The sequence below is a fragment of the Acanthochromis polyacanthus genome, chromosome 1, assembly GCF_021347895.1.
Source record: "Acanthochromis polyacanthus isolate Apoly-LR-REF ecotype Palm Island chromosome 1, KAUST_Apoly_ChrSc, whole genome shotgun sequence".
Lineage (NCBI taxonomy): Eukaryota > Metazoa > Chordata > Actinopteri > Pomacentridae > Acanthochromis > Acanthochromis polyacanthus.
The window spans coordinates 62,489,902-62,515,685 of NC_067113.1; the positions used below are offsets into that span (position 1 = coordinate 62,489,902).

At 40.2% G+C, this 25,784-nt stretch overlaps 1 protein-coding gene across 2 annotated transcripts in view; it reads left to right on the forward strand.

Moving 5' to 3' along the window:
* The window catches only part of gas2l3 (growth arrest-specific 2 like 3), a 54,808-nt gene extending 46,154 nt beyond the window's left edge, over nucleotides 1–8,654 (forward strand). For both annotated transcript variants that reach the window (XM_051948651.1, XM_051948647.1), the window contains exons 8-9: nucleotides 4,853–4,957; nucleotides 6,203–8,654. In XM_051948651.1, coding sequence (XP_051804611.1) covers nucleotides 4,853–4,957; nucleotides 6,203–7,531 — 1,434 coding nt within the window. In that variant the 3' untranslated portion in view covers nucleotides 7,532–8,654. The remainder of the gene's footprint in view (nucleotides 1–4,852; nucleotides 4,958–6,202) is intronic.
* The last annotated feature ends 17,130 nt before the right edge of the window (nucleotides 8,655–25,784 follow it).

Sequence of the window (25,784 nt, forward strand, 5' to 3'; positions counted from 1 at the left end):
AGATCTCTTGAAATAAAATTAGCTGAGAAAACTGATTTTAAACTATAATTTTCCAGGATTGTAAAGCTTAGGTGTCTTAAAATAAGCCAGACATGCTAAAAAAATAACATTTTTTTCACTCAAAAATAGATTTATGCTTTCATGAAACCTTCTAATTTGAGATGTATGAACCCTCCTGTTGTCCTCTTTTAAAGGCACCAAAAAATATTATTTCCTTGTCTGGAAAAAAATCCCTAAAAAATCAACAAAAACAATTGCGACAACTTCGGCTAGAAAACTCCAATAATTACTTAAAAATCTCCTTTAAAAGTTTAATTTTTTTTAAAAATCCAACAAAATTTGACAAGAAAATTCTTTTTCAAAGAATTTTTTTCAAAGAATTCAATTTTCAAAAAATGAGTAAAAATCTTCCGAAAAATTATAAAAATATCGAAAGCGACTCCATATATATCAGTAAAACTTGTAATATTTTCTTTAGGAACATTCATATAAAAGTGTGAATGTGCTTAAATAAACATTTTTAACATTTTTTTCCCCACCAAAAAATGTTTAAAGATTTCCCTAAAATGTTGAAAATGTGGACATTAGAAGTTTTACTGTGAAAATCTGTCTTTTTTCCCCACATTTTCAAACTTTAAAACGGGTTAATTTGACCAGCAGGACGACACGAGGGTTAAACTTATTTTGAATTTTCTTGTAAAATACAACTCAAAACAAGATCATTTCAAGATTGTTTGACTGAAGAAGATATTTAAGATGAGTTGTCTTAAAACAAGTCCCTCCATCTTGCTGAAATGTCACTTAAGTGAATTTATCTTAAATCAAGTGGGATGAGACATTTTGACTAAAAAGACAAACAGACTTGGTAAGACTTAGAGTTTTTGCAGTGCAGAGCTCTTTTCTGGTCCCGTAAAGTTAAAAGCTCTGATAAATAAAAGGCAGCAAGACATATATGAACAGGAAACTAACACCACACAGGTTAAACTGACACAATACGACACTTTCCACCTGGAGGCAGAAGCATCGCATGAGGCTGACCTTCCGCTCCTTGAACTTGCCTCTGAAACTCGTCTAGCTTTAAATTAGCCGATGAAGCTAACTGCATCATGAAGCCGAGCAAAATGAGGACTCCTCACTTCACACGTTGACTTTGCTTCGTGGACAGTGCAGACAGCTGATCACGTTAGCAGCACAGAGGTGGTCCATGTGCGACCCAGTTGAAGCTGAGCCAAGATGACGTCAGGCAGCGGCTCTCGCGCTTCGCTGGTGCCCCACAGGGTACATGACACACCACAGCTGACCATGTGACGCTCTGCCGTCACACGTGACCCCCAGGCCACGGAGACGTGCCGTCATGCACACAGCGACGGGTTTATAGTGTAAACGGTCCGTATCCTCCATTGACTGCAGTTCAAACAGTTGGTTAACCACTACTGATGGAGGTTCTCTGTTCCCGTGTCTGGTCTGATCGTTGCATTCAAAAGACACAGCTGTGCTAAAAATAACTGCACTCATTGAAGTGGAAGTCAGATTGGATGAAAGCATCCAGTATCTGACTTTATGCATTTAATCAGCAACAAATGAGCTGCTGGTTGTAAATGATGCCAGTATCAGTTTATTTTGGGCCTTCAACGCCTCGTTTGTTTCTCTTTTTGGGAGGAAAACTGAACCAGCCATGTCTGACTTTAGTTCCACCCTCTGAATTCACTGGCTGTATTATTGTTCACTGATCCAGGAGAAAAGATTTTAAAGTACTTCAAATCCTCATGCAAGCAAATTCAAGTGTTTTTTTTTTTTAAATATGACTTGCAGTATATGTCCTCTTTACACCAGTGTCTGCTCCAACAATGAAAGAACTAAACAAAAAACAGTGATTCTTCAATCATAAGTTTACTAAATTATGAATAAAACAGCACACCAGCAACTCCACTGGAAAAATCCCCCTTTTAAAACGAGAAAAAAGCTTATTTCAAGGAACTTTTACCTTGAAAACCCTGAAAAATCTGCCAGTAGAACAAGTAATAAATGGATTAGCAAGACTTCATGAAATAAGATGTGATATTTAGAATACTGAGATCTTAAAATTAGCTGGAAAACTTATTTTAAGCTATTATTTTACCAGGATTGTCAAGTTTGGGTGTCTTAACCCTCCTGTTGTCTTCATTTACGACACCAAAAAATATTGTTTCCTTGTCTGAAAAAAAAAACCAAAAAATTCATTAAAAAATTCCTCAAATTTATAAAAATTTGCAAAATCTTCAGGAAGAAAATTCCTTAAGTTTCCCTTAAAAAATGTGTTGAATAAAAATCCCCAAGTTTGGCAAGAAATCAAAATTTTAAAAATGAAAATTGTAAATATTTTCAAAAAAAATGAATAAAAATCTTCCAAAAAAATCTGAGAAATATCTAAAGTGATTGCATATATATGTCAGTAAAACTTCTAATAATTTCTTTAGGAACATTCAGGAAAAAAATCAACCAAAATCCAGCGAATTTTGGTGGATTTTTTTTTAAAATGTTTAACATTTTTTAACATTTCATTTTTCCATCAAGAAATGTTCAAAAATTGCCCCCAAAATTTTGAAAATGTGGAAGTTTTCACTGTGGGGGGGAAAAAAAAAATAAATAAATAAATATATATATATATATATATATATATATATACATACATACATACATACATACATACATACATACATACATGTACAGTGCCTTGTGAAAGTATTCGGCCCCCTTGAACTTTTCAACCTTTCACCACATTTCAGGCTTCAAACATAAAGATATAAAATTTTAATTTTTTGTCAAGAATCAACAACAAGTGGGACACAATCGTGAAGTGGAACGAAATTTATTGGATATTTTAAACTTTTTTAACAAATAAAAACCTGAAAAGTGGGGCGTGCAATATTATTCGACCCCCTTGCATTAATACTTTGTAGCGCCACCTTTTGCTGCAATTACAGCTGCAAGTCACTTGGGGTATGTCTCTATCAGTTTTGCACATCAAGAGACTGAAATTCTTGCCGATTCTTCCTGGCAAAACAGCTCGAGCTCAGTGAGGTTGGATGGAGAGCGTTTGTGAACAGCAGTCTTCAGCTCTGCCCACAGATTCTCCATTGGATTCAGGTCTGGACTTTGACTTGACCATTCTAACACCTGGATACGTTTATTTGTGAACCATTCCATTGTAGATTTGGCTTTGTGTTTTGGATCATTGTCCTGTTGGAAGATAAATCTCCGTCCCAGTCTCAGGTCTTTTGCAGACTCCAACAGGTTTTCTTCCAGAATGCTCCTGTATTTGGCTCCATTCATCTTCCCATCAATTTTAACCATCTTCCCTGTCCCTGCTGAAGAAAAGCAGGCCCAAACCATGAGGCTGCCACCACCATGTTTGACAGTGGGGATGGTGTGTTCAGGGTGATGAGCTGTGTTGCTTTTACGCCAAACATATCGTTTTGCATTGTGGCCAAAAAGTTCCATTTTGGTTTCATCTGACCAGAGCACCTTCTTCCACATGTTTGGTGTGTCTCCCAGGTGGCTTGTGGCAAACTTCAAACGAGACTTTTTATGGATATCTTTGAGAAATGGCTTTCTTCTTGCCACTCTTCCATAAAGGCCAGATTTGTGCAGTGTACGACTGATTGTTGTCCTATGGACAGACTCTCCCACCTCAGCTGTAGATCTCTGCAGTTCATCCAGAGTGATCATGGGCCTCTTGGCTGCATCTCTGATCAGTCTTCTCCTTGTTCGAGGTGAAAGTTTAGAGGGACGGCCGGGTCTTGGTAGATTTGCAGTGGTCTGATACTCCTTCCATTTCAATATGATTGCTTGCACAGTGCTCCTTGAGATGTTTAAAGCTTGGGAAATCTTTTTGTATCCAAATCCGGCTTTAAACTTCTCCACAACAGTATCTGGGACCTGCCTGGTGTGTTCCTTGGTCTTCATGATGCTCTCTGCACTTTAAACAGAACCCTGAGACTATCACAGAGCAGGTGCATTTATACGGAGACTTGATTACACACAGGTGGATTCTATTTATCATCATCAGTCATTTAGGACAACATTGGATCATTCAGAGATCCTCACTGAACTTCTGGAGTGAGTTTGCTGCACTGAAAGTAAAGGGGCCGAATAATATTGCACACCCCACTTTTCAGGTTTTTAATTTTTTAAAAAGTATAAAATATCCAATAAATTTCATTCCACTTCACGATTGTGTCCCACTTGTTGTTGATTCTTGACAAAAAAATTAAAATTTTATATCTTTGTTTGAAGCCTGAAATGTGGCGAAAAGTTCAAGGGGGCCGAATACTTTCACAAGGCACTGTATATATATATATATATATATATATATATATATATATATATATATATATATATATATAATTTTTTTCCCCCACATTTTTATACTTTAAAACAGGTCAGTTTGACCCGCAGGATGACGCAAGGGTTAAAACAAGATAATTTCAAGATTGTTTGACTTAACAAGATATTTAAGATGTGTTGTCTTCAAACAAGTGCCTCCATCTTGCTGAAATGTCACTTGTTAAGTGAATTTATCTTAAATCGAGTGGGATGAGACATTTTGACTAAAAATAAGACAAACAGACTTGTTAAGATGTTGAGTTTTTGAAGTGTGGACTCCCTCGTCTCTGTTTTTATAGGAAACATGTATATATGAGGGGATAAAAGTAGCATTCAGCAAACTGTTTGATGGGAACATCAAATTTATTGCTTTGTTTTCCACTGACTTATGTTCAGACTGTAAATGTTGGAACATAATCGTGTTTCTGTCAAAGAAAACTCCAGTATGGCTGCCTAACTGTCCTCTATTCGTCCCTCCTGTTTTCAGGAGCACGGCATGGACGAGCCGCCCTGCAACTGCTCCAACAGAGTGTCTATAGAGTACCTGTCTGAGGGACGCTACAGACTCGGAGATAAGACCATCTTTATTCGGGTGAGTACAAACACTACAGAGAGTGTTAGTGTAGTATAAAGAGCAGCAGCATTTATCATCCTAAATGCTGCTGCTCTTTATACTCCGCTAACTCTTTCTACATCTTTACTGGCTCAACCCTGTAGAAACCAGAAGCTGATCAGTGCACTCTACAGCTGTAAATATTGTTGATGTGCTAATAAAGATGCATAGTAAGAGACTTGCTGTTGCACAGGCGGCTGCCAAAGTGTGTGTCCTGGCGTTTGCATTAGTCCTAACTGCATCAGTGGGTGGCTGTGATTGGACACATGTAAGCTCATTATGGTGGATTGCGTGTGTGGCTTACATCATAATTACATCATAATTAGAGTGCCAAGATTTAGGACAGACGGACTCATCAGCTATTTTGGGACCTTAAAGTGATCTGCCATTGATGATGTTTGATTGTTAAACTGAAGTATTAAAGACAATAAGAACCCATTAACATATGTTGTTGTGTTTATGATCTGCACGGTGGTTGGTGGTTAGCACTGTACCCTGGCAGCTAGAAGGTCCTGGTTGGCATCCCAACCTTCCTGGGATCTTTCTTCATGGAGTTTCCATGTTCTCCCTGTGCATTTGAGGGTTTTCTCCAGGTTCTCCAGCTTCCTCCCACAGTCCAAAAACATGCTGAGGTTAATTGGTGATTCTAAATTGTCTGTAGGTGTGAATGTGAGTGTGGCTGTTTGTTCTACAGGGTGGGCCAGAAGTTTCCATATGTAGGAAAAATAAACTTTTTATCTTGGACAACAGCTTTATTTATATAATGTGCTCTATATGAGCACCATTGTTTTGAAAACGCATAATGCGTGTTTTCCTCTGTCGATGAACTTGCTTTAGCACAGTTGAAGTTCTGCTTGTAATGGCATTGGTGATTCGTTCCTTCAGATGATTTATGTCTCGTATCTTCACCTGATACACCGTGGCCTTGAAGGGCCCCCAAAGAGGGCATCAAACACATCTTCTAGGATATCTGAAACATAAAAATATGCATTATACATTTTTATATGTATGGAAACTCACGGCCCACTCTATAAATGTAGCCCTGTGATAGACTGGTGACCTGTCCAGGTGTCTTGTCTTCACCCTAAGTCAGCTGAGACAGACTCCTGCCCCCCATGACTCTAATGAGGACTAAGTGATGGATGGATGGCTGTTGTGTTTAGACAGGTGTAATTGTTGTAAAACTCCGTGGATCTGGTTTAAACATGACTTCTGTCTCCTCAGATGCTCCACGGTAAACATGTGATGGTTCGGGTGGGCGGTGGCTGGGACACTCTGCGTGGTTTCCTGATGAAGTACGACCCGCTGCGAGTGCTGCAGTTCACCACTCTGGAGCAGAAGATCCTGGCCTTCCAGAAAGGTCCTCCAGGACTGGGTGGTCACCATGGCAATGCAGCTCCACCTCCTCCTCCCGACATGGACCCGCTCGCTGCCGTCAACGACCTCATCTCCTCCTCTTCGTCCTCTTCTTCCTCCTCCTCCTCCTCTTCATCTTCCTCAGCCTGTAAGCTGACCTCGGTGACGGCAGCCGCTCAGAGCTGTCGGTCCTACAACGCCTCCCCGGCCTGCACCCCCACGCTGCCCCGGAAAGGTTCTGCCTCGGCACCCAAGAAGAACTTTCAGATTACCCCGTCCTCCCCCAGGAAGCCCACCCAGCTGCCCCTGCCCATCACCACCAAAAGCTACTCCTCTCTGCCCTCCACTCCGGTGGGAGGCTCGTCCAGACAGACCCCCAGCCCCGGGTGTCAGGGCGTCCAGCGTCGAGCTGTGACTCCAGCAGCGGCTCCATCAGCTGCCCCTGTAGATCCAAATCCCGCCTCCAAGCTCAAGCACCGACCGTCACCGCACGGCACCGCCTCCCAGCCCAGGAGCCCCGTCTGCCCCGAGCCGTCCTCGAAATGCCCAAAACCCTCCAGCCCCTGCACCTCCCCCACCTCCTCCTCTGTGCCTCGCACTGTCACAGCTCCAGTGCGGGCGCCGCCTCCTAAAGATGGCCGACCCCCAACAGGCGCCAGCCAGCGCTCTCGCCTCGCACAGCGCCGCCCCGGTTCTCCAGCCTCACGCCTCCGCCTAGAGGCAGCCAGGCGGGCCAGGACGGCCACCAGAGCAGCAGCGACGCCGGCTCCACAGACCCGGACCCCCACCCCCAGCTCACGGACAGCCTCCCCAGCCTGCTCCTTGTCCAAGGGCAAAGAGGTCACGGCCAAAACCAAAGGCCCGGCCCCCAACAAGGCGGCTGCTGCCCCTTCACGAGGTACTGCTGTTGCCCCTGGGCGGGTCCCAGGGGGCAACACAGGCCTGTCTGCTGCCAGCAAACCCAATCAGAAGATACCAGCCACAGCTCAGAGGGCGGGGAGAAAGCCAGCCACCACCACCAACCCCATCAAGTCCACCTTAAAACCTGAACCAGCTCCAGCTCTGGCCCCGCTCAAAAGCCCCAACATCAGAGCGGTTAAAGTCGAGCCCAGCGTTAGTAAGAAGATCCCTCAGTGGAAGGGCAAAAGTGAGGACCCTTACTTTGAAATGAACAGCAGGCGGAGGCAGAAGACGTAACTGAGCGCGCTCAGAAGGTGACTCAGCTTCCATCTCCAACCAGCACTTGGAGCTTAGACTAACCATCGTGAACAAGCTCTTCACTTCTGACCATGTTTTTTATTTGTCTACAGTGATATTTTTGTTGATTTTTGTATCTTATTTAATAGTCTTTTATTTTTTATGTTTTAATCCAAAAGGGTCAAAGATGTTTGTTCTGTCTTTGTGGTGATTCAGTCTCTGTGGAGGCGTCGTATCCATGGACCCAGTAACATGACCACAATGTTTACATTTTCACCTTTATTCACATTTATTCTGGGGTTTAAACAGCAAAGAATAGAAGTTTGTGAGAAAATTATGTTTAAATACTAACCTCAGCTTTATTTTTTTTAACTGAACACTAGGACATAGTCATGACTTAGTAAAGACACTGAGATTTCAGGATGCAGGTTTGTTTTTATTTTCAGAGAAAACCAAGGAAAAGCAGCTTCTGTCCTGTTTTCTCCAGCAGGTTACCAAAGGTGTGAAGTGGAACATGGTTTCTGATTTATTTCCCCCAGTGAGAACAAACGTTCCACTGGTGGACAGTCAGGTGTGTGTGATTTCTTTTTTTTTTTTTTCCTTGTATAAATGATATCTAGGTGGGAGGCGTCGTTGTTGAACACGCCTCCCTGTCATGTGCCTTCATCAGAAACCTTCTTTCTGAGCGGCATTAGAATGTATTAGCTGATGGAGGGTGGCAGGTTTAAATGGTTTTTACTGATGAATATTGCACAGTGTGTACAAGCACTCATGACTTTAGTGGAAAGCCAGACTCTCAGATGAACTACTGATCAAACGCCTCTTCTTCTAACAGAAAACTCATCATTATAGAGCAGAATCTACTTGGTATAGACTCCTTTTATATGGTTTCTAGGTTTTTGTGCATATTAAAAATCTAGTTTTCTATGTGGTGGTGTTTGTGTACGTGTGTGTGATGATACAGTATATTATCAGTGAGGCTTTTTTTCTGATTTGGCACTTTACAGAAACCTCTTTGTTGGTCAAGATTTGAATGTTGATTCTGTCGATTGTGTCTCCTGTTTCAGCTACCTTCTTTTGTTTTTGTCATTTTGATTAATAAATGGAAGTGTTTCAAAAAGCACCCTGGCTCTGTTGGATTTTATTTTACGTTACTGCTGCATGTTGTTGCTCTAAAGCATTAAAACCAGCAGTGTCAAACTCATTTTAACCCAGTTTGAACTCAAGTGGGCCGGACCAGTAAGATTGCAGCATGATAGCCTATAAATAACCACAACTCCAGCTTTTTCCTTTGTTTTAGTGCAAAAAAGTACACATTTAATGAATTATCTTTTTACAAAACATGAACAACCTGAAATTTCATAAGAAAAACTTAATTTCAACAACATTCAGCCTCAGTTTATCATTTACACATTACAACTTCCAGATCAGATTGTCTACAAAGACACAAAACATTTGGTCACAGGTATCTGGAACTGAATGATCTAGTGTTTTACTTTATGATCAAAACGATAAGTCAGACAAAAAAAGGACAAATGACAAAAACAAGACAAAATATGACAAAAATGAGATGAACGGCAAAAGCGAGACAAAGAAAAAATTGGACAAAAATAGACAAAACAAAACGAACAAGTCAAAAAGGAAGCGCACAACAAAAACCAGCACAGAATGAATAAACCAAAACCCAAAATGGACAAATATGACAAAAAACAAACAAGTGAGACAAAAAGGAAACGCAAAGCAACAAAAGTGGTAAAACAACATAAACATGAGACAAATGACAAAAAAACACAACAAAATGAGATGCAAAATGACAAAAAATAATCTAGTATTTGCCTTTGGGATCAAAACAACTTGTCATGGCCTAGAAATTATTTTAACTTCATAGTTTTACATATTTACAATTTGAAGTGGCCCTAACCCTAACCTGGTTGTCCTGTTTGCAGAGTGATAAACCCAACAGAAATCATACTTCATTAAAAGACAAAAATCAATGAGGAAGAGATAATTTAGTGTTTTCCGGTGGTGGAAAGTACATTGACTCTAGCATTATAGTTCAGCACAATTTTGAGGTACTTGTACTAGAGTATTTCTGTTTTACTATTCTAATAACTCCACTACAGTTGAGAGGGAAACATTGTATTTTCCGTTCTACTACATTTATCTGACAAATTCACTGGCTTTATGAAATATAAGTAAATGAAGGTTTAAGCAGTAAATAACAGAATGTTTCTAAACTCATAGTTGAAGAGTAAACCAGATATGTATGAGTTGGTAACAGCTCCAGTAAACAGATTTTTTCCTTTTAAATTTCTTCCATGGAATCATTTTAATCAGAGTTAAAATGTTTAAACATGTCAGCAAATCTCAGAGATCAGAGAAGAAGTCCAAAACCTGAATCAGAACTTCATTTCATCTTCTTTCCTCTCATTTCTCATGTGATAAGCCTCAGGACTGAATATAAACTAGTTAAAGCTGCAGCAGCTCCAGCAGTAACATGCTGCTGACACACTGAGGCTTCATGAATGTCAGATACAATAATAAATCAGTCACAGACCAAGCAGGACTTTGCTTTAATATTTAAACTACATTTTGCTGATAAAACTTATGAAGGATGTTTGAAGTAGAACTTTGACTTGTAATGGACTATACAGTATTTATATTTCTGTGTTTGTACTTTTCCTTACGTAGAGGATCTGAAAACTTGTTTCGCTGCTTTAAAGATGAAATCCACCACTAGAAAACATTAAAGGACCTTTAGGAGTAAATACATGTCTTTTTAAAAACATCAAATAGTACATCACATGGCTGCCTCCAGCCTCCAGCCTCATCAGTGGAACCAACTGAAAACAACAGCGTCTATTTACTGGACTAATGAAAGGAAATTTCAGTTGAACCTGAACAATCTCTGCCCTGTGCTGCCCTCTAGTGCCTCTAATGGCAGCACGAAAATTTGCAGTCTTAACTGCGGTCTCCAGACTTTACTCAAAGATAAAATACTTCAAAGAGGCTTCTGTTTATATACAACACACTGTTAGAGATTACAGTTGAGGTTTCCAACCATGTCAGGGTTCCCACTCTTTCCCTGAAATTATTTTACTGGACTTTTTCAGCGGGTAGACACACGTTATCACATCATACACTAATAAATTCCCATCCCCCTCATTCTTTGGAAGTGTTCTTGACCACAGTTGTAACTTGCATTTACCCAGATTGTTATTGCTATAGATTGCTATATTTATCATCCAGACATTTGATGTGCAGTCTATGGCTATAATTTATCTATGACAAATAATTATTTGTCATAGATACCTCTCAAGGCTACAGGAGGAGTCCTACGAGGACGAGCCGGTCCACCTGATGCCAGCCAGTCGCTGCGGTTCAAGATATGTGGACTTCTACTGGACCACACGGAGGCCTTCAAACCAGACCAACAAGTTCATGGCTCCCCAACTCGAGGGTCTGTGGACACCGCCGAGCCTCGGCCCAGCCGGCCGCCTGTCTGTGGGCGTTTGAGTGCTGAGAGGTTTGTAGATGCATGTGAACATGTCTGTGTTGAAACAGCAGCTTTTGACTCAGTAACGCCGGGAAAAGCAAAGAGCTCCTTTATTTGTGACTTCCCACTAAAAAAAATGATGAAAATAAGTTTGCCAGGGTTCTGACTGAAAACAGGTTATTAAATAATGAAAATAATAGTTTAAATATTCCTTTAAACAATCCTTTTCGGTCTACATTTCCTTTACACTGACTTCTTGGTATATGTACAAGTATTTTGGGTGAAATATACCATGAAGCCCAATGTTCAAGGGTTCTTCTGGGAATATACCATTAAACCAGCCTTTTAGGTAAACGTTCCAGGATGTTGGGTAGAATATACCATCAGTTAAACCTTTTAGGTCTACACTGGAAGATTTTAGAGTAGAATATTACTCCAAACCATCCTCTAGGTGTACATTAAGGGTGGAATACTGCTTAAGGTTTTTTGGTCTACATTGAAGGATTTTAGGTGGAATATTCCTTTGAACGAACTTTTTCAGTTAATGTTCAAGGATGTTGGGTGGAATATACCATTAGACCAACTTCCAAGGTCTACAGTAGTCAATTTTAGGTGGAATATACCATTAAACTCATCTTTTAGGTTTACATTGGAGGACTTTAGATGGAATTTTCTTCCAAACCATCTTTAGTCTACATGTAAGGATGTTTAGGATGTTCTCAGGTCTACATTTCAGATGGAATATTCCTCCATACTAACTTTTTTGGTCTACATTTAAGGATTTTTCTTTTTTCTTTGTGTTGCTGTAAACTTACTCTTTCAAATAAATAGCTGCCTTACCCCCTGGAAACCAGCGTTTGTCCTGTTTTTGTGTCGCTCCTTGGCGACCCTAAACAGCTGGTCGTAATGTTTTTTGAGCAACACACCATACTATGACGTTTTTACAGTGATGGTTCTACTATGGAACCAATTTAACATGTTCAGGTGTTCTATGTGTGAAAACTCAGAGATTTCAGGTATCAGAAGGTGGTTTTCAACTTTCTTTGTTAACTTTCTGCTTCAACTTTAAACTAAATTTACTTCACTAAGCCAGCCCTCTGGACTTACAGTAAGCTGTGTTCCTATTGGCTGTCCAGGTGGCTGCTTGGTGTTATCAGGAACACCTGAGCAGCTCAGTGTCTTCCTGCTTTATGGCTGCAGTCAAACATTTCCTCTGCTTCTCTTTACTGAACCGGGTTTGGCTCCATTGCTTTAGTTTGTTCTTTAGGCATTGGCTTGCAACTTCCAGCAGTAAAATTGTCTTTAATGTGTTTCTTGGTGTGTTTTAGGGCTTTGTACTGGATAGTTGTCTTGGTAAATGTGGTTCTTTAGCCACAGTTAGCACATGGTGCTGATGTGTGCAGTGATTAGTGGATTTGGTGCAGCTGAGTTGTGTCTTTATCTTGGCTGTAGTGAGTCTTTAGAGGTTTTTGGTCAGACACATTCTGTATTCTTGTTTGTGAACCAACATTGGTTGTCCAGAAGGTAAGAGTTCCTGTCCTGATTCTCTGTTTAAAGAGCTTCTCTGGTAGGCTGCAGGAGACTATAGCATTTGGGTTATGCTAGTTTGGTTTTTGTTGGTTTCATTTGGACGACTATCTTGAGGTCTCTCCATGTGGTTTAGTGAGATTTTCTGGAACAGTTCTACAAAGCAACCTGCAGCAGGAGAGACTCTGAGAGTTTTTAGGAAGTTCTGGAGACCAGACTTTAGAGCAGCAGAAACGTATGTCAGCAGTTTGAGCAGGAGAAGGTGAGCTTCAGAGTAGAAATGAGGAAACCATCTTGACCCGTGTGGTGAGGTCCTGTACCAAGAGTTTGAGCAGGTTGTAAAGAGTCTGTAGTTCTTTGGTCTGAAAGCGCCAGAAGAGTCGACTCCTTAAAGGGGAAAACGGGAGATATTGTTGGTTCTTCTGTCACTGTGCAGTTTCCTTAGACTGAATATCAAGTTTATAATTGACCGTGTGAGCCCAAGAAGACTTCAATAAAGTCCCTCTATCCCCTGGACACAACAAGTTTTATTACCATGTTAAATCTGTTTTTTTATACATTTTTTCAGTTTTAATCATAGTTTTTTTTTTTTTCTCTCTGCTTGTTTAGTTTTGTCATCTGGGTGAAAGGTGCTAAACAAATAAAGTTGAATTGATAAACTAAAAAATTGAGTAACTCATGATTGTGACAAAAAATTTTTGTTTTAAGGGTTTGTTTCACTTTTAAGGTTGGGGTTAAAATCTTGACAAGAAAAAAGATTAAAGAAACAAACTACATTAAAAAAGCAATTAAATCAAAGGAAAAAACATTTAATAAAATTATTTTTTAAAAGAAAATTAAACATTAAATACAATTAAATTTTATTAAACAGACAAAATATTTAATTAGATAATTAAACAGATGATACCAAACATGTAATTAATCTTCCTTCACCTAAGGCAATTAAAGCTGATAAACACATCAAGCTTGCTAACCCTGAACGGTGAAATAAATCATTTAATTTTAACAAAAATACACAGGTTCAGGCTTTTCACTGAAACACTTAAACCTTTTGGATAACAACTAATTTGCATGTAAATAATTCCACTTCTCGTTCTTTCTCTTTTATTGTTTATTCCATCTTTTTGTATTTTATTTAATTTTTTAATTTTTTATTCTATTTTTCTTTTTGAAATTTTCCCGCTCATTCCCTAAGCAGCCCATCTTGTGCTAGAATTGCTTTGCTGTTTGTCCTGTGAATTTGTTCAGCAAAACCAAACATGGCCCTCGATGCTGCTGATCACAGCAGTCCTCTTAAAAGTTTAGGTGATGCATTGGTTCGCATGACTGAAGACTTGCTACCTGGATATATAGACAAAGCCCAAAATACCGATCCCACCACACCGGAGAACACCTTAACAGAGCTCAGATGTGAGGTGATCTCCAAACCACCCAAGGCCAAAGCTTTAACCAAGCTTTTGGGAAGCACGGCTGCAACATTCATACACAATTAAAATGCACGCAATTCAGAAATACGTCAATTAAAAATAGAAAATGATGGTTTACGACAAACCGTTTCAACAACAAACCCAGCTGCTAGCTACACAAGCAGAACTAGAAGAGTCCCTAAAAGGCTGTGAAGAAGCCAATGACCTTCTCAACAATGCTGTGGTTGAAATCAGAGACCTAAAAGCTCAAATCCAAACATGCAATGAACACCAAGTAGCTAACCAAACTCACATCGAGAACCTTGAACAGCAGCTACAGGAGGATAGAGCCAAATTAGCAACTCTACAACACACCCAAAAGGTCAAAAGAGAAGACCTAGCTGAGTTAGAAAGCGAGCTGGAGCATTTATTAACATCAGACCCAACCAAAAAAACCCGCTTTGTGACAAGGCCCACAGAAGTGAGGGGATACGCCTCGTCTCCTCCCAAAACTTGGGGAGAACCTCTCCCTCCAGCTTTCCTGGTGTCTACGCCGGAACCTGCTACCTGAAGGTCCTCCTTCAGCCATATTCACAGGCAGCAATCACCTTGTCGGCTGTGTCGGAACTGAAACTCACCATAGGACAAATGACCCTGGTACATCCGGTGTACACGTCATCTCTTGACAACACACCTCTCCTTATCGGTAAGAATCTCCTCAACCGCTTGGAACCCCTTATCGATTTCAAACACTCTTTGAGCTGGGCACAGGTGTGCCAGCCACTACTCATCGAAGCTCCTGGGAGAACTATGACTAAGAGTTCCAACCAAGGACTCGACGGCATGGAAGGCGATACTCAGCAGGCTCCACAGAGTCCATGTGAGGTCTTACTGTGCGCAGTGGATGCTTCCATTCCTACGGTCAACCACTGCTCACTCTCTGAACCTGGCACTGATTCTGAAGACACTTTGTGCACCGGCAGTGAAGCACTGCATGACCTCCAGCTCTCAACAGAGCCTGGCCTTCCATTCACAGGCCGAGACATTCCTATAGATGATTCTTGGACATGTGACTCGACATGCCAGCCCGGTCTCGCAATTTTTGACCGCCCACCCTCCCTGGAGGCAGCTGAGTCTGACCTTGTGACTCGCCGCGGTTTTCAGGCTCTGGTTCTGAATCTTGTGGGTGCTGCGCTCAGCGCTCTACGCTCTTTGAACCTGGCTTCTGCTTTTCACTCAGGGCTCCTCTATACCCTGCGTGCCACTTTTCTGGTGATCATAGGCCTCCTTTTACCTGCTTTTGGCCCCCTCACTTTGCCTTCATTCGTGGTGACCCAAAACCACAGGGGGGTGACCTGGACACACGGCCATGAATCATCATGTGTGAATTCCAGCCAGCACACCTTTCACCAGACTTCAGGTCAGGTAGGAGAAGCCAACCGAGCAGTAGTTGAAACCCTGAAAAATGATGTAACATCCAGCCAGGAAAATGTGAAAGTCAGGCCATCCTTACTTCCGATGACCACCACAGTAACCCCACATGAAGCAACCAGAGTTCCACCTCTTGAAATAATGACAGGTAGACAAAAGGCTCTGCCACCGCACCTGCCCTTACAGCCAGAGGAAACCTGTATTGCTACAGCATAGGGTTTCCCACCACATGGCTGCCTTCAGTAACCACCAAGTGGGGGACAGAGTATGGTCCTACATCTCTGTCCAACCGACTGAGAGTGCTAAACAACGGGGGGGGGGGGGGGGGGAGCTCAACCGAAGACTCCCCCTCACTGGTCTGACCCCTATGGTATCCAGGACAGAACCTGTTCTGTAATCCATCAAAACGAAATCGATACAGATCCAAAAGAGCCCACTTCAAATGAACACATCAGAATCATACTGAAACTTCATAAAGACTGCATGGGAATCAGTAAATACAGTCAGATCCCATACTACAACTAAATAAGGACTCATGAACGTCCCACAGAGAAAACAACCGGTGTAGAAGTGGTGGGAGAAAAATAAATTAGCTAATTTTACAAACTCCATTGTAGAATTAACAGGCAAATAAACTACTAATTTTACAAATACAACTGTAGAGTTAGCAGATAAAAGAAAATAAATACCTTTACAATTTCAAGTATCAGCTTGACAAACAAACAACTATACAATCAAATTATCTCCAGGAAATTACCAAATTAAATAACATAATCACAAACAAACCAAGAGAGTTCACTAAAACTAACACAAACAGAACTGTTGTCTTTCCTTTCAGACTCAGTGAAAAATCACTTGAGGTCCCCTCAAGCACAGGTGCCTTGTCTTCAGTCAAGTTCACTGCATAATATTATTATCAACACCTAGTAACTCCAATAGCTACAAGTGGGGGTTAAAAACATCGTATCGGTGCACGACTGACTGCAGCCTCTGTTTTGATCCTCGTTGGCATAAGAGTTGCGTCTCTTCTTGCTGTTAATATCTCTGCTATTGTCAACCGCCAAATACCTTATTGGTGTTCAATATCCTCGCGAATTACTGCCTAAAATTGTCAGTACCGTAAATTCATAACTGTCTGTTTTCTATGCTCACAAACAGTAGATAAATGTGCTTCTGTCTGACATACTTCAAGACACCAGCTTTAAGTAAACCATACATTTATTTTCTCACTCCAATACAGTATATCTGAGCCACCACTACTACAGACAATTACACACGTGGACAAAATTGTTGGTACCCCTCAGTTAAAGAAGGAAAAACCCACAATTCTCACTGAAATCACTTGAAACTCACAAAAGTAACAATAAATAAAAATTTATTGAAAATTAAATAATCAAAATCAGCCATTACTTTTGAATTGTTGATTAACATAATTATTTAAAAAAACAAACTAATGAAACAGGCCTGGACAAAAATGATGGTACCTCTATAAAAGATTGAAAACTATTTGACCAGAGTGACATGATTAACTCAGGTGTGTCATTTAATTGACATCACAGGTGTTTCCAAACTCATAATCAGTCAGTCTGCCTATTTAAAGGGAGACAAGTAGTCACCCTGCTGTTTGGTGAAAAGGTGTGTACCACACTGAACATGGACAACAGAAAGCGAAGGAGAGAATTGTCCCAGGACATCCGAAAAAAATTATAGACAAACATCTTAAAGGTAAAGGCTATAAGACCATCTCTAAACAGCTTAAAGTTCCTGTGACAACAGTGGCTCATATTATTCAGAAGTTCAAGACCCACGGGACAGTAGCCAACCTCCCTGGACGTGGCCGCAAGAGGAAAATTGATGACAAATTGAAGAGACGGATCGTTGGAATTGTATCCAAAGAGCCCAGAGCAACCTCCAAAGAAATTAAAGGTGAACTCCAAGGCCAAGGTACATCAGCGTCAGATCGCACCATTCGTCGTTGTTTGAGCCAAAGTGGACTTCATGGGAGACGACCAAGGAGGACACCACTGCTGAAAAAAACTCATAAAAAAGCGAGACTGGAATTTGCAAAAATGCATGTTGACAAGCCATGCATGGGAGAAAACGTTTCTACTGACCAAACCGCGACTGTTTCTCTGAATGTATAAAAAGCGCACCGTCCCGCGCGCGGTCCCACTGAACAAAAACGAGCGCTCCTTTTAGCTTCATGCTGGCGTGCAAACTGAAGCAGTCCAACTGCGATAAATACAGAAAGGACTAATGTGACTTGAGATAAGCAGAGTTCAGAACAATAGACGAAGCACTGTGGTATTCATTAAAATAATTATTTACCGTTTGGCATGTAATGTCCCAAGGTGATGATCAGCCGGTGTGCCAGGCAAAGCAAACCTCCAAACTAAGTTTGGACAGGAAGTAGTACCGTAGGAATCCGTCCTCTGACTCCCCTGCTGCACGCTCAACAGACTGACTGAGTGACACTGCTCGGGCCCAAGACGGAGTTCGACTTTGAACGCGGAGTTCGTTTTTAAACGCGGAGTTCGACTTTGAACGCGGAGTTCGACTTTGAACGCGGAGTTCGACTTTGAACGCGAACTCCGTCTTTGATAAACAACTTGTCAACAGCAAAAATGACAAAAGTGTTCCTTAAAAAATAAAGGCGGAGGGCAAAAATGACAAAAGTGTCCCTTAAAAAATAAACGCGGAGGGCAAAAATGACAAAAGTGTCCCTTAAAAAATAAAGGCGGAGGGCAAAAATGACAAAAGTGTCCCTTGAAAAATAAAGGCGGAGGGATAAAACACAAACACGGAGGAGAGAAAGTACAACGCGAAGGAATAAAATACAAACGCGGAGGAGAAAAAGTACAACAGGAAGGGATATAACACAAACAGGAAGGATGTACCCTCGGGGGCTCCGTACTAACCTCCACAGAAAGACACCCAGACCTCTTGCCGAGAGCTGGAGGGGACACAAACTGTCACACCTTTCAAAATTACCATTTAAAGAACTGTGCTCGCACCTCTGGTTTAAATGCTTTGATGAACTAAGTGCCCCATCAGCTGAACCTCCGCTCCGTCTCTGTGCTCCTCTCCACGATCAGATAAGCAAGTCGTAAATTTTAATGACCTCTGGATGCCCCCGAAAGGCTGCAGAGACTTTCTCCCTTTTCATTCCACAGGACTTTCTTAAAACTCATATATCTGAAATATATCTTGTGATTTGGGGATTGCCAATGTCATAATAAGAATTTGTTACGCATTTTGAATCAACTCTCGTTTTTCTAGCTTCAGTATTTCGAAAAATACATGTTTGTTTCATTCACTTTTTCTTCCACAGCTCAACATTGCCCCTTCTTGACGTTGGAATGCCATGACAGTATCATGAATTCCTCAGTGTTTTAATAATAAACTCTGTTTATTCAGGTTACAAAGACATGCAAAAATGTTCTATTCGCCATCCTATGTATGTCATATTACCCTGTTTTTACTGTGATACATATAATAGTAGATAAAGCACACAAACATATAATATTGAACTCAACTCATATATTTTTGGATTAGCTGGTATACTCGGTAGTATGTTATCTTTGATTGTTTAAAATATATTTTAAGGATCATGGAAGAGTAAACAGATCGCTTGTGCGCATTTTAATTTCGTAATTGTCTTTGTATCTTGATTCATTCGGTTTAGGCCCCCACTCTGTTCCTTAGAAGGAGGGGGCGTTCTCAAACGGGGGAAGCCGCGCTGAAACCGACACTTCCACGCCTCTCTTCAGAGAAAACCTTTAAAAACAGCCATTTTCCCTTGTTCACTCTCTTGTTCTTTTGACCTGCTACTAGAAACTCTCTGTTTTTTTAAGGTGCGCCTTCTTTCCTTTGTCTTCACCCTGAAACTTTTCTTCCTCGCGGGCATCAGAGCGGGCCTCTGATAACTCCGACTTCTTTAATCATTTCTTTTTTTTATTTAGAAGAGATATTTTTGCTTATTTTCAACAAACAGAGCTCATTTTGTTTCACTGGCGATTTTTGAATAAGAACCAATTTGATCCTGTTCCACGATTCTTTCAGTTTTGCAGCGGCTTCATCACATGTCTGCTTTTTTCCTCGGCTGAACAGCAGACAGACAGAACGAGAGCCTGCAGTTTTATCAAGTTATTTTTGGCAAGTCAACCCTGAAGAAGAGAACTGTTCCAGCTCTCCACCATCAGCTGAGACCGACCGAGCTGAGTCGAACGGGACCAGTGGCGCTCAACAGCTATCAGAAGGCAGGACGCTGAGACGTTGCCTAGCGACAGACTACACGGCTCAGGAATCCACCAAGGCATGCAGTTAAATTCCATTCAAGGCGCAACGTTGTCCCAGCCACGGCTCTGAGCGATCCATTCTCCAACAAAGTAAGGCCAGCTGATGTGATCTGAGTTTTATTGGGTTGACGTCATTAATAACTCCAAATTTCATTTTTAATAACTCCGTTTAGTCACTTACCCTCCGGTCATATTCCAAATTATTAATCATCTCGTCATATCTTCAGCGGTCTGATTACTCAGTCCATAATCCTAAATAGAAATGCAAATCTGAATAACTGACACATACACACACCTATTCTCTCACACACCAACACCCACACATCACCTTTATTCATGCACATATGTACACATTATACTTATTACTGTATTAATCACTGTATTGTCATTAGGTTAGTCAATAAATGTCCTCTATTTAGACCAAAGGTACAGTCTCTTTTGCATTTAAGTGTATCTGACCTGGGTCACTTTTTCCGAGGATTCTCGACTTCAGATATTCTGATGATCAATTGACCAAAATTTTAACTTAATAATTTTTTAATTAATGTTAATTAATTAATTCCTCTAAAGAGGTGGTGCCCTAATAAATGAGTGCATAAATTACCATTAATAAGCAATTTTTCCTACATAATTCTGAAATTATAACTTTAAACAGAAATATTAAAGATGAAATATTTTAGATAATTAAATGTTTAAAGATACTATTAAACAAGAATATTAAACATTTAATTAGATTATTAAACCTTTAAAAAACATTTAATTAAAAACTTTAATGTTTAATTAGAAATTAAATCTTAAAGACAATAAAACTTTAAATAGGAATTAAACAGAAAATACAATAAAGCATTTAAAAAGAAAAATAAACATTAAAAGGTGGTAAAACATTGAAACAGAAAAACCTTAAAGATTTAATCGAAAAATTAAACATTGGAAAAGAAAAGGAAATTTTTATAACAAGTCGATAAAACATTTAAAAAAAACAACAATTAAACATTAAAAAAACAAAACATTTCAAAATCAAATCAGACATTACAAAAGAATAAAAGGTGAGAAAAGAGCAAAACTAAACATTTAAGAAGAATCAAACTAAAGACAAAACTTTTGAAAAGACACCAGTTAGACTTTAGAATATCAAATTAAACAGAAGAGACAATAAAACAATCAAAAAGAGCAAAAACAGATAAAGGTCTTAAAGCGTTTTCTAGTCTGAAATGAAAACATCAAGTTGTTTCTTCAAACATTTCCTCTTTCTATGTTCATGTTTTGATTGTGGACAGATTTACTAAGAGCTCATTTCAGAAAACTGGTTTCCAGATAAAGTCTACTAGTAGTTGAAGGCATCGATCAATCTAATGTTACCTTCTGATCTCCACAAACTTTACTGTTCAGTGAAGAGAATCAAAGTTTGTTCAGGATTTCTAAAGAACCCACAGGGGAAGGTTTGAGAAGAACTCAAATGGATGGTCTAAATGTGAAATCAAGACTCATGGTCAGAAGTTTTAAGGCTTCTGTTAATCACAAAGTTCAAACTAACAGAGAAGTACTGAGAAGCTTTTAAAACTTCAGTCTTCAGACTGTCTGAAGGTTCAAACTAACAGAGAACTTGCTCAGGAACTTTGAGGTTTTCAGTCCTCAGACTGTATATAGGCTCAAACTAACAGGGATCTACTCAGGAACTTAGAAGATATCAGTCCTTGGACTGTCTGAAAGTTAAATCCAACAGAGATTTACTGTGGGACTTAGAAAATTTCAGCCCTCAGACTGTTTGAAAGCTCAGGTCCTGAGGACTCGGGAGGTCTGGAGACTTTGGAAAGTCTTGGAACTGAGGGTTCAACCCTCCAGCACAAAGGCTGAAGTCCAACCTCCTGAGAAAAAGGTCGAGACGAGACACAAGTTTAAAAAAAACCCAAAAACGACAAAAAATAGATGATAAATGCACAAAAACAAGAATTAGTATCTGAGTGAGTAGCTTAGGGGATAAGAAGAGAGACTACCAAGTGGAAGGTAGCAGGTTTAAGACCCACCACTGGCATTTTTCTTTCTTTGTCAAAGTTTTTCAAAAAATTTAAGAAAGGTGTGGTCTTGAACTGGCAACCTATAGCTCCATAGGTAAACCCTTAACTCACTGGGCTACAGATCAGACAGAAAGAAATAAACTTGTCGTCCCTTTGTCATCGTAGTTTCTGTTCCTAATAAAGTGACCACATGGGTGGAGCCAAAGTGGAGTCTGGGTGGAGTGAGGGCCCCACTCTACTCCCCCACCACCCACCACACCTTCCCCCGCACAACGAGTTCCTCGAGTCTCCATAAGTTCTTCGAGCCTCGTTGGGTTTTCCCGAGGTTCTGGAGTTTCCACAAGGCCGGAGGCAGAACAAGTTGTCATGAAGAGGTGTTGAAGTCGGCGAGGATGGAGTGACTTTTTACAGCGACTAGAAAGAAGACGACTAGAAGAGCAGGAGCCTCATTTATAAAGCTTGCGTACGCCCAAAAAAGGGCTAGAAAGTGGCGTACGCCACTTTCTACACAAAGGTTGTGATTTATAAAAACAAACTTGGTGTGAAAATGTGTGCACCGGTGTGCCAACCTTGATGCTTGATGCTTGTGTACACACAAAACAGGGCTAGAAAGTGTTGTAAGCCTTTCCCCTTTGCGTAGAAAGTGGCGTCTGCCACTTTCTTGTGATTTATAAAAACAAACTTGGCGTGAGAATGTGCGCACCGGTGTGCCAACTTTGATGCTTGCTTACACACATTTTGGAGACAGAGGGCATGACAGTGCCAGAGGGTGAAGTGGTGAATTGAAACCAGATTGATATCAAACTTTTATTGTCATCACATATTAGACTTGTAGAGCCAGATAATCATAAACCCTCATTGTTGTAGATGTTCCTATAGTGCGCCATTCCGCCTACGACTGTATTTGCAGAGCTATGTTCATATATCAAACTTCCATCTTCAAATGATACAGAGCGGCGAGTGGCACTCATTGATTACTAATTTGGAAAAGGCCTGTGACAATCAGTCCAATCACTGATCAAGATAGATCAGATAAATAGCGGGTGACAGCCGTGCGTAATGTGGCACAATGGATGCGCTGGCATTACTGGAAGATCACGTTAATGACAGACTCAGAATGGAGAGAGTTTTTAGGGATCACGGGGATTTCCTGGCCCATGATGACTGGCTAACAAGCCGATTCAGATTCCCTAGAGCAGTACTCTTGGATCTATGTGCTGGACTGGGCCCTGTCTTAGACTGACCCACCCGCCGAAACCACGCCATCCCGGTACAGACACAGGAGCTGACGACTCAGGGGTTTCTGGCGACCGGCTCCTTCCAGCGGGAATTGGCCGACAGGTATGTGTTTAATATGAAGAATATATGAGGTTACATTTGTTGTCTCAATCCCATTTGGGTCTGATATAGTTAAATGATGTCCTTTAGGTCTGGGATATCACAACCATCCCTCAGCGCAATGTGAGGTGGATCCACCTGTGCAATCTTCCAGCTGGTGTGTGATTTATCAAGAAATTGCGTGCAGCTGTGCTTACGCACAGTTTTATAAATCAGGGGCGAAGGGCATACGTCCATTTCAGATTTTCGGCGTACGCAAACTTTTAGTATGGATCCTACGCAATGTTTTATAAATGAGGCCCCAGGTCTTTAACCAGCATCCCTAAAATCTATGGAGTCGCTCCAGAGAAATGAAGGAAGGTCAACTTTTATCAACCTCAATCCAGATGTTCAACTTGATATCTTTACTTTGAGATTTTTAGCACCACAAACCTTTAATATCACACTTTATTATCATTTATTAGGACTTTAATGGAATCCACTAGCAGATTTAGTTTTTGTTGACAAACTTTATTCTTGTCGTCGTGGGACTGCAGGATTTAAAACTGTTCCTTCTATTTGACCTCATATTTATTAGTTTTAGTGGAGAAAGTTATTTTAATTGTCCATTAGCCTCTTAAAAAGCAAATAATAAATTGGATTAGTCAAGAGGTTTAAATTTCTTACTTTGTAATAGTTTAAATATGGAAAAAATATATTAAAATAAAGCATCTTGAGACAATTTGACCTGTAATTGGTGTTACATAAATAAAATTGTATGTATCTTTTAATGTTGGAGTAATTCAGCCATATATGTTGGAAAACACATTTTCTTTGTCCATTAATCTGTTGTTTTCTCCAGTAATTCATTTCTTGTTTTGGTTTATAAAATGTCAAACCCAAATATATTCGGTTTACTGTAGTATAAAACCAAAACAACTTTTATTCATGATGCAGGAATCAGGCAGTTTTTCACTTTTTTTATCTTAGTTTAGTCAGAAATAGTGATGGTGAGATGAAGCCTCATGAGGCATTGAACCACTTGAGCCAGTTGGTTCGAGATAGGGTTCATTTCTTGAAGCTTCATGAGCACATGAAGCCACCTACTGGTCAAGTGTATAATCACAGGCAGCTGTATCTGAACCACATGCCTGATGCATTGAATCATTGTTCATTATGGCTGTTGGAATGACTATGAAAAACAAACAAAAAAAATGTATGAGCAAATGATTTCTATAGATAAATGATCACAGAACGAGGACATGAAGGTAGTTGGTGTGAGAGAAGAGGATGCAGAAGACAGGGTTAGATGGAGGCACTGAAGGGAAAAGCCAAAAGGAAAAGATGTGTATAATAAAATATATTTTCATGTGTTCTGTGTGTGTAAATTTCCCCAAAATGGTAGTATCATATAATGTAGCAGGTTGTGTAATAATGTCTTTCTGTCACCTTAGGAAAATGGCATGGCCTTATGCAGGCAGAGGACAGTGAAAGTGCTTGTGGAACTAGGAAGATTGTACTGAATATGCTTGTGTAACTTACACAAGGATGTACAGGAAAGGGGAGTTTTTATTCAGAAGTAACATGTTTTCAACAGTTTCTGTTTTTTAACGACTAATTTTTTTGACACACAAACACCTCACCTTCGAATAAAATAAGAAACGGTGAAAAATACAATTCTTGATAAGCAAATCTAATGTGTCTGTAATAATGTTAGATTTAGCTTACCTTATTAGGAGTTAAAAAATCAAAATGTTCCCACACAGGGGAAATTTTCCACTTCCTGGTTGGTTCCTTCCTATCACCAATCTTTCTCTCCTCACTCTCCTAAATCTCCAAACTATCTCTCTCTCTCTAAACTCTCCAAACCATATCCAAACTATATAAACACTATCCAAACTCTAGTATCCAGACTATCAAAACTATATCCAAACTCTCGACTGACCACAACTCTCTATCAAAACCCACATTTTGAACGGAGCCTGAGGGGTATAATCTGCTGTCAGACCTCGCAGCAAGATCTGAACCACTTTCCGAAGCAGTCACGTGGTTCAGCCAGGCAACGAGGCTTCAGACATCATCATTTTTGACTCCTCCCCTAAATGAAGCAAGCCTCGATACACGCTTCGTGGAAACGCCCCCTCCATTACTCGACACACGCTTCGAAGCCTCGGCACATCTCGTAACATCACTAGTCAGAAGGATAGTTAATACCATGTGAATTGTTGCAGCTTGTGAGCTGTAGAAGGTTTTAATCTTTGGGGTTGAGTGTCAAAAAACATTTAGAAACCAACATCAACAAAACACTCAACAAAGATTTGAACATCATTAAAGGGAAATCCAACTTTTGTCTAAATGTCTAAATGGACAATGTCTAATTAAAGGACATTTATTTCCAACGTAAATGTGTGATATTCATCCTCTGGAGCTTCTCTTCACATCGTCTTCCACCTGGACTGGTTTGGTCGGGAGCATGTGCAACAAACATGAAAAACTGCACTTTAACATCAATGAATGACACTGAAGTTTAACCTCTACATAAATGAGACTGAGTCTGGATGTGCTGCTCTGTCATTAACTCTTAAGTTTAGGGAAAGTTCAAACAAAAGAGGACAGTTCAGATAAGACTTGAGAATGAGCTGATTTTGAACAAACATCTCAGACTTTCTGAGCTTCAGCACCTCTAGCAAGATATTTTAACAACAAACAACTCAAGAGGTCCAGAAGTTGGAGAGAGTTAGCTTTAGCTGATTCAAAGAGCAT